We start from the raw sequence: 9221 nt of genomic DNA, 5'->3' as shown, positions 1-9221 counted from the left end.
AGGCAGGGGCTCTACCACTGAGCCACGCCCCCAGCCCCTCACTGGGGATTCTAGGCAGGGGCTCTGCCACTGAGCCACACTCTCATCACTTTTCTGGGGGATTTTAGATAAAGGCTCTACCATCAAGCTACATTTCCCAGTCTTTGGTTTTTCAGAACAGGGCCTTGCTTTTTTGAACCTGCATCCTGCCTCAGCCTCCTGAGGCATGCGCCACTACGCTTGGCTTCAGGCGCTTTCTTTGTTCCCTGGGCATTGGCCCTAAAGTTTACAACTTCCTCTGAGCCCCAGTTTCCCATCAGTCACATACATATTTAGGGCTCACTGCTAAGCACATCCTTTAAGTTCACTCCCACTGTGACAACATCTCAGGCTTTCTTGGGGGGGGTCCTCATCACATGCTGGGACCTCAGGAGCCATAGATGAGGCAGCAGGGTCCCAGGGGAAGTGGATCTGTTTTCCACACTGAGGAACGGGTTTGGGATGATGACTGGGCTTGCACTGGCTTTCCTGCGGGGTGATTGCCGTGGGCGGACACAGGCAGAGCCACACTCACCTGTGGAGGAAGACGCCACTGTGCCGCTCTCGTTCACCTCGATCCTGACCTTTTGTAGTGCCTGCGCCACAGAGAGCTGCTCTTGGTCTGAAACAGAGAGGGACCCAGAGATTAGCCTCCACTCAATCCTCTGTGGGAAAACCCGACCCAGGGAAGCAAGAAAACGAAGGGATTGTCTCTCACCTGAAAGACTTGTGAAGTCAGCCTGGGTTGGGCTGAACATGTCAGTCATGCCCAACTTCTCCAGGGGTCCTCTGAGGTCCACTTCAGTCTCCAGCGAGAACCTGTGGGCAGGAAGAGGGGACAGTGTTAGTTTGGCTCCCAAGTGCTGCTTCTCCCAGGACCTTTCAGATATCGTCTAGGACAGTGGGACAGGGCAGAAACTGACATGAGTGCAGAAGAAAGAGGTCTGGCTTTTTGTTTTGTCTTGACACTGAATCTTATGTAGCCCAGGCTGGTCCCAAACTCATAATGTATATGAAGATGATCTTGAACGCTTGATCCTCCTGCCTCTACCTTCTGAGTGCTAGAATTCACAGGTGTGCGCCACCATGCATGGTTTATGTAGCTCTGGGGATAGAACCCTGGGCTTGGAACAAATCGGGCAAGCATTCCACCAGCTCAACTATATCCCCAACCCTAACCTTGAACTTTTGATCCTCCTGCCTCCACCCCTTAGTATGGCATTAGAAGTCTTTGAAACTTCCTTTGGCTAGGAGGTCTGGCCTATTTTTTCCTCCTTGCCAGAAACTTCTAATATTAATGAACATTGTTCAATCTTTCCGCCCCCTCGAATCCATGACTAATGGCTTTCCTCAAATAAGACAGTAGTTTTAACATAATTGTATTCCATTTGACTGCAGGAGGGGGGCAGGTTCACATTCTCCCTCGCGAGGGTGCTGGAGCTAACTGTGGTCTGCAGGCTGTTTTTGAGCACACGCAGAATGAGACTTTGGGGGCCCCCCTCTGCTTCCCACCAGGGCATGACTCATTATCTCCGTCTTGATGAGGAAGAAAGACAGTAGCAGAAGGTCAGCATCTAAAGCAACCCAATTCTCCTGTCTCCAAGGCTGGTATTTTAGCATCTGGGAGTTTAGGGGGAAGCTTGGGCTGGGAGCTTCCCTATAATTCTGGAATTACCAAGACACAGCCCTCTCCACCCCTTTTGATTCTGCAGAAGGATTAGGGGAAAAGAAAAAAAATGAAATCTGTGTTTGGAAGTCTGCTCTGTCTCTGGGAATTGATGCCCTCCATTGTTGGTGGGTGGGGGAAGGGGGGTGGGTTGAGATGGGAGACATTTACAAATGGAACAATTCAGACCGGCCCCCCCCACACTTCTTTCTCTAGTTTCTCTTTGGGCTGGACTTTTCGTTTTTTTAAAGATGGAGTCTTTTGTGATCCAGAATAAGGATGACTTTGAACCCCTAATCCACCCCCTAGTGATCAGGGATTGTACCATTACTGGTTTACGTGGTGCTGAGGATTCAATTTAGGGCTCTGTGCACGTGAGGTAAGAACCCTGACAACTGAGCTGTATCTCCACCTCTTTCCTGGACAGCCCCCTCCACTTATGATATAAGATCTTACTGTGTGTAGCCCAGGCTGGTCTTGAACACATTACCCTCTTGTGCTAGCCTTTCAAATGTTAGGATTACAAGTTTGTACCACCATGACTGGTCTATGTAGTATTGGGTTTGAACCTGGGGCTTCGTGCATACTAGCTGAGCCCTCTACAAACTAAGCTACATCTCCAGCAATCTTGTCCCTGTAGCCAAGGCTGGTCTTGAACTCACTATCCTGTCTCAGCCTAACACTGGGGTTAGAGGCTTGTGCTCCTACACTTCAGTTTGGTTGACTCTTACTGAGCATTCTGCGCATGGTCTATGTGGCGACATGATTTTTTATAAAAAAGAAAAATCTCTCTCCTCTTCAACAGTAGAAATAGGCAGAAGGATGATGAAATCAGAAACCATAATCAAACCCAGGCTAGGAGGTTTCCCATCAAGCCACCCACACATGTCCCTTCTCTGTGAACATTACCCTTCTGGGAAACTCTGCACAGGGACAGCGGCTTTATAAGGGGCAGTGGATGTCAGGATTAGGGCGTTGGCGAATGGGATGGCTTACTTAGGCAGGATGAGGAGGCGGGGCAGTCTGGTCATGTTGCCCTTCCATTGTCTGATGAGCTCAGCATCCAAGATGTTGGTGAGGGCAGAGAGGGGCACATCCTTCCTAAAGGGGGCCGCGATGAACATGCTGAGGGTTTCGCCATGGTAGGGCAGCTCCAGGATGTCATACTCGTGCCCATCCGGGGTGGTGAACTCAGCTGGGAAGATACCAAGATGGCGCCTTGGAAAAGGCTCCAGCTCACGCGGGTTCCTTCCTAGCTTTCCCCCGCTTCTCTCCCCTTCTCTCCTTCTAGAAGGCCAAGCTCTCCATTCGAGTTTTGGAGGTCCTTCACCTGCTCCACATCCCATTCAAATGTTTCCCTCTCCTTCCCTTGTTTGGACTAGCTATGTGGCAGAGCGTCCCCCACCACACTTGGTTTATGAGCTGAGAGAGGACCCCAGGGCGTTCCTAACGCTGGGTGAGCATTCTCCCTAAGCTACACCCCACCCTCTCTGCCTGTTTTCCCCCTCTTGATCTTCCTTATTCTCTGTCTGACTGCAGTCATTAACTCATCCCCATGGTCACTCAATTCCCACCCAGCCTTCTCCCTAGCTGGGCTCCTTGGCCACAGGTAACCACACTAGAGCTCTTAAGAGATGGGCTCAAGGATCTGTCGGGCAGATGTGGGTCTGGGAGATTATCTAAATTTCAGCTTAACCTAGCATAAAAGAAACTGGTTCCTCTGCCACCCCCAACTTGAATTGTCGCAGAATCTCCTGATACTGCTTGGTAAGTCTTTGTAATAACTTGGGTGTGTCCACCTCCTCTGCCACCGTCCTCTCTCTAAGAGGGACGCTGTGGATGCTGCCCAGGGTCTGTGGTTGTGAGATGGGGTCTGGCAATCTTGGACTCACTGTAGTTGAACTTGTTGTTCTGAGCCATCATAGGCACAGAGACGGTGCTGCCGTCAGACTTGTGGAAGAGGCGCTGGTGGGTGCTGGCCTCTAAGAAGGGGGTCTTCCACTGGCCGTTGAAGTAGAGGGCATTCACCAGCACCAGGCGTGTCAGCTCGTCCACAGCCCCTTGGGCCAGTAAGTCACGGATCATACCTAAGGGGAAGGGAGGAGGTTGAGAAGTGAATGGGCTTAAGCATCTTAGATGTTTCCCTTCTGTTCCCAGCTCTCAAAAGGATGTATGCTGAAGGAACACAGGAGCTGTGGCAGTAAGTGGGACCATCAGGTCTAAGACTCTAGGGACGTCTTTCAGCTTGCTATTCTCCCTCCCTTTGTCCCTCTCTCCCTCCCTCCCTCTTTCTTATCCCCTATCCCCCTCCTTCCCTCCCTTCTCCCCCCTCTCCCCCTCTTTATAGTCCATCCTAGTTCAAAGCTCACTCTGTAGCCTAGGCTGGCCTTTAATTCAGGTAATCCTCCTGCCTCAGCTTCCCAACAGCTGGGATGACAGACAGGAGCCACAGCCCTGGCTTCACCATGTTTTTCTTGGCTCAGGGATCCATTTGAGTATCAGAATCGGAAACTTCCGTCTTTCCTCATTCATCTCTTCTTCTGCTCCCTAAGCTATAACCATGGAGGCTCTACACATCCGTGTTACAGGTACTGCTGTTCCTACTGACAGCGATGACTTTCATGGTGATTTTGGTTTTGTTTTAAAAATAATTACTATTGTGGGGGGGAGGTTTGAGGCAAGTGGGGGGGGGCATGCATGCCAAGGGGAGGTCAGAGGGCAACTTATATGGAATGGATTCTCTCCTTCCACATGTTTGTGGCTTCCAGGAGTCAAGTTCAAGTCACCAGGCTCCAGAGTAAGAGCCAATACCCACCTTGCTGGTCCTGGTGGGTTTGGGCTAGATTTTGTTTTGCTTGTTTGGTTGGTTGGTTTGTGGGGTAGCTATTATACTGCAATTGACTTGAATTGGTTAGTTTTTGTCTCTGTAGTCTATTTTTTTTCTTTTGCTGGGGTGTGGGGGCAGGATCTTGCTATGTAGTTCAGGCTAACCCCAAACTCAGGATCTTCCTACAGATATAAGCCATTATACCCAGCTCTGTGTGGCTTTATAAAAAAGCCTTACTAAGACAAACACAGTTTTGGGTTATAGCTCAGTGGTAGAGCCCCTGCCTGGAATCCCCCAGTGAGGGGCTGGGGGCGTGGCTCAGTGGTAGAGCCCCTGCCTAGAATCCCCCAGTGAGGGGCTGGGGGCGTGGCTCAGTGGTAGAGCCCCTGACTAGAATCCCCCAGTAAGAGTCTGGGGCGTGGCTCAGTGGTAGAGTGCATTACCGAGCATGCACGAGGCCCTGGCTCCCATCCTCAGCACCACAGCAGGAAAGGAAAAGCACAAACATTAGCTGTTTTGCTTTGGTTCTTGAAACATTTGCCTTTTATCCCCAAAGACAAAGCTGAAAGGGAGGGCTAGAGACGTGTGAATTTGACACCGATTTCCCTTTCTCTGCTCATTCCCTTGGGACTGGCCTGCTTTCCCTGAGGCTTACCTTTGGTGTGCCTCTCCACCCAGTCATTGATGATGAATCTGGCTCTCTCCACCTCTGAGAAGTTCACCTGCTTCACTGTGGTCTGGAAGAGCTTGAAGAAGTGGGGCATGAAGCCCTGGACCAGCTCCAGGTCCCGCTGGACAAAGATGGCGTCCGCAGTACTGATCTCATTCTTGTTCCACGGACCCATGAGCTCCTTGGAGAGCTGGCGGAGGGCCCGAGCCGTGCCCTTCTCTGCAGAGATCAGGACAGGATCCATTAGGCTCGTGTTGAGCCAAGGACTTTCAGCTGGGCCAGGTCTCTCAAGGAGGGCCCTACTCCTGTCCAGGCAGATGAAGCTCTTCTAATCTTCCAGGAGTCAGTGGAAGGTCTCTTTCCAAACTATTCTCTCTCTCTCTCTCTCTCTCTCTCTCTCTCTCTCTCTCTCTCTCTCTCCTTCCCTCCCTCTCTTCCTCTTTCTCCATCTCTCCCTCTTCCCTTATCCCTCCCCGCCTTATTTTTTGAGACTGGGTCTCACCATGTACCTCTGAGTGGCCTGACACTATTGTAGTTCAGGCTGGCCTTGAACTCACAGAGAGCTGCCTGCCTTAGCCTCCTGAGTGCTGGGACTAAAGGTGTGCACCACCATGCCCAACTGTCTCCCTCTCCCACTCTTTCCTCTCCCCTTCTCTTCCTTCTTCTCCTCTCCCCACCCCTCCCTGAGGGTCTCACAGTGTAACCCAGACTGCTTCACCAGTCACTATATATAATCCTAGGTGCCTTGGAAGCTAACAGGAGTTCTCCTGCCTTAGCCTCTCCAGCGCTGGGATTAGGGGCGTGTACTACTATAGTCAGTCCTCAAATCATAACGTCTTTGTGCTTCCTTTCCCCAAAGTCTCAGCTCCTAATCATTTCTTTGTGTTAGAATATTCTGTTTTTAAATTATAAATCTTAGTTTGCATCCGCCCTGCAACCCCCCCCCCCCCCCCGCCACAATCCCTCTGACAGCCTCGCAGATGCTGAGTATCCCGGCACGAGCCACCCTGCCTGGCTTCCTCTTCTATTTGGTTTTCTGACAGGGTCTTGCTTTATATTCCAGCCTGGAGTGGAGCTTGCTATGTAGCCTAGGCTGGCCCCGTCTTCACAGTCGTCCTCCTCCTCCTTCAGCCTCCCAAGTGCTGCAATTATAGGCATGTACCACCGTGCCTAGCTAGGCTGGCCTTATATTAATGGCATTATCAAGTAATTCATGTTCCTAATCCTATTACATATGTGTGGGAGACATTCTTTAGTTGTTCCCTATTTCATAGATAATAAAAACTAAAGTTTACAAGAGTTAAGGTCAAATGGTTTGTTTTGCTTTTGCTTTTAAAGGTCTTAAGTAATCCTGGCTCTCGCTGAACCCGAAACTTAGATCCTTCTGCCTCTACTTCCCAAGCAATGTGGTCCCACTTCTGCACCACCATCTCCAGTTTCATTTGGTTTGGGGATGGAGCCCAGGGCTTTGTGCATGCTAGGCAAGCTACATCCCAGCACCGGGGTCACACAGTTCCTGTGTGCAAAATCCACTGGCTGGTACAAGTCAAGATCAACTGACCCAACAGTGGGAGAGGAAACCAGTGGTCTCTGGGCTGCGTCTGGACATGACTAGACTTGGTGATGCTGCGGCCGGCCTTCCCTGCCTTCTCTGTTTGTTCCAGAACCTTCTTCTCCATCTCCCACTCTGCCCCGACTCTCACCATTGATTTTGAAGCCCATAGCATCTTGGATCTGCTGCCGGGTTTTCCCTGCTGTGGTCAGCTGCAGCATAGCCAGCACCGAGGACACGCCATAGGGAGAGAAGACCACATTCCGGTCTTTGGAGGCCTGGACCACATGCTGAAACACTTTTACTCCGAAGTTGGTGGCCTGGTGGGTTGTGTGGGACTCTTGAAGGGGTAAAGCGAACCCTTTCCCAAAGACCAGAACCAGGCCCAGGGCGAGGCAAGCGAGGGCTGAAGACATCTGCATCCTAGGATAAAGAGAAGAGAATCTGATAAGGAGATGCTTCTGGAAGAATGCCCGGAGCGGGATGTGTTGCCTCTTCAGTCATGGACTAGGCCCTCCGTGCTTGCCTCTAGCCTAAAAGAGATCAGTCTGGTGAGTTAACATTCATTAAGACCCCACAATGCAATTGGCTGATGAGCTCATCCCCCTTCTGCCTCCGACCAATTCTTTTAATTATTCTTTTTTCCAGAATCTTGCTTGCTATGTAATCCAGGCTGCTCTAGAACTCAGGACACTCCTGCTTCCCTTTCCCATGTACCGTGATTACAGGCATGAATAACGCCCATAGATGCTGCTTGATTTTTAACATAGGCTGTCCTCATTTTTTTTTTTAAACCTAGGTGAATCTTAGAAAAACACCCGCTGTGCATCTGTCATCCCTTCTGTGGGACTGAGAGTCCTTTGGATAATGACAGCTTTGGGCTTAACATGAGATCCGACTCCCGAAAGCTGCTCCCCAATTTCCACACTTGAACACAAATATCTGTGTGACACAGGAATACACACGCACACACACGCATATAAGTGTAACTTTCTTTTTAAAAGTAATGTCCTTTTGCTAAATTGAGGAAGGGGAGGTTTGGTAGAGAGGGACTGAAAGACAACGTGTTCGCTTCTGGGATACTGGGTTAGAAGTGGGGTTTGACCATCTTTCTGTGACCACCTGTGGTCCTGGTTGGGCTACGATGGACTAAAGGCTGCAGAGTTCCAGAAAAGAGGGGAAGGGAACAGAGGGACAATGAGGGTGACAGACGGAGACTTCTGGGAAGGGACGTTTTCTTCCTTCATTTAAAGCCTTAGGTGAGAGAGTAAGCTTGCCTTTCTCCTACCTGGAGCTTTCAAAGGTGCCTTGTGATTGGCTCTTGTTGGCTGTCGCTCAGCTGTGGTTGGCTGGGTGCTGCCGGAGGCGGGTGTGCGGCGATCCTCCTTCACAAAGCTCTGGGGCTCTGCAGCAGCCTGATCCAGCTGTGCTCTGTCCCCTGGCTGCAGTCTTCCTTTATACCAGATGTGGGCCGGAAATAGATGAACTCATGTTCCAGCCCCACCCACTTTCTAACTCTGGAAATGTCCGGGCTTCCCGCCCGCCCTGCCCCCTCTCCCCCTCCCTCTCAGTGACTTGCTGGGACACGTGTGTGTACGTGTGTGAAAGGGCATGAGGGATAATTGAGCAAACCCTGTTGCCTTGATTGGACCATCCCTGTGCCTTTGGCTGGTCGATCGTCTAGACTCTTTCTTGGTGGTACCACAGAGCCTACAATGCTTGGTGTTTGGAACTCCCTTTCTTGAGCCTCGGCCTGCTACAACACGACCCCCTTTCCTTTGAGACAGCCATCACAGAGAAGCTGTGGACCCTGCCAGTGTTGTCTGCCCCTTGTGCACCCTAGGCCTGCATCCAGGAAAAGTTGGCCTGGCTTTCTCTTGGGTTTCTGCCCAGTGCCCAGAGGGCATGAAATGTGCCCTGTGATCGTCTGGGTTCTGGTTCCTCTTGGACTTAAGCCCAATAGAGAACTTCGAGTCCTTTCCTCCTCCGCCGTGTGCCCGCCAGGCCTGCTGTGAAGCACCTCTGACTCCCTACACGGGGCCAGACTCTCCTGGTGCCCTGCGGGCTTGCTCTTTGTGTCAATAGCCTTGTGCGGCTGGGTTTTGAGGTGTACTGGGTGGGGCGCTGGTGGCTGGATTGGACCAGCCTTTTCCACAAATGAGAACAGGGTTTACCACAGAAAGCTTTGTCAAGGAGCAAGGACCAGTACAGCAGCCTGAGATGACTGAGAGAGAGAAAGAGGTGTTTTCTTAAGATTTTATTTTTATTATTCATTCCTTTGTTTGTTTATTTAGACAGTATCATTATTTAGTCCTGGCTAGCCTGGGACTCAGTCTGGAACTCTGGCTGGCTTCCAGCTCACAGAGGTCTGCCTGCTTCCGCCTCCTGCGTCCTGGGATTAGAGGTGTGCGCCGCCATGCCCAGCTTTCTTCTTAGGTTTTAATTATATGTAACAAGTGTGTGTGTCCATTTGTGGGTGTGTACATGT

At 50.9% G+C, this 9221-nt stretch overlaps 1 protein-coding gene across 2 annotated transcripts in view; it reads right to left on the bottom strand.

Annotated features, from left to right (window-relative positions):
* The window catches only part of Serpine1 (serpin family E member 1), a 10550-nt gene extending 2407 nt beyond the window's left edge, over positions 1 to 8143 (bottom strand). For both annotated transcript variants that reach the window (XM_028766147.1, XM_028766146.1), the window contains exons 1-7: positions 8022 to 8143; positions 6885 to 7156; positions 5167 to 5400; positions 3577 to 3771; positions 2681 to 2879; positions 737 to 837; positions 554 to 640 (exon numbers count right to left, since the gene is read on the bottom strand). In XM_028766147.1, the coding sequence (XP_028621980.1) occupies positions 554 to 640; positions 737 to 837; positions 2681 to 2879; positions 3577 to 3771; positions 5167 to 5400; positions 6885 to 7155 (1087 nt within the window). In that variant the 5' untranslated portion in view covers position 7156; positions 8022 to 8143. The remainder of the gene's footprint in view (positions 1 to 553; positions 641 to 736; positions 838 to 2680; positions 2880 to 3576; positions 3772 to 5166; positions 5401 to 6884; positions 7157 to 8021) is intronic.
* Between the last annotated feature and the right edge of the window lie 1078 nt (positions 8144 to 9221).

Source organism: Grammomys surdaster, unplaced genomic scaffold, assembly GCF_004785775.1.
Source record: "Grammomys surdaster isolate TR1022 unplaced genomic scaffold, NIH_TR_1.0 166, whole genome shotgun sequence".
NCBI classification, from domain to species: Eukaryota; Metazoa; Chordata; class Mammalia; order Rodentia; family Muridae; genus Grammomys; species Grammomys surdaster.
This window is presented reverse-complemented; position numbering and strand designations above follow the sequence as displayed.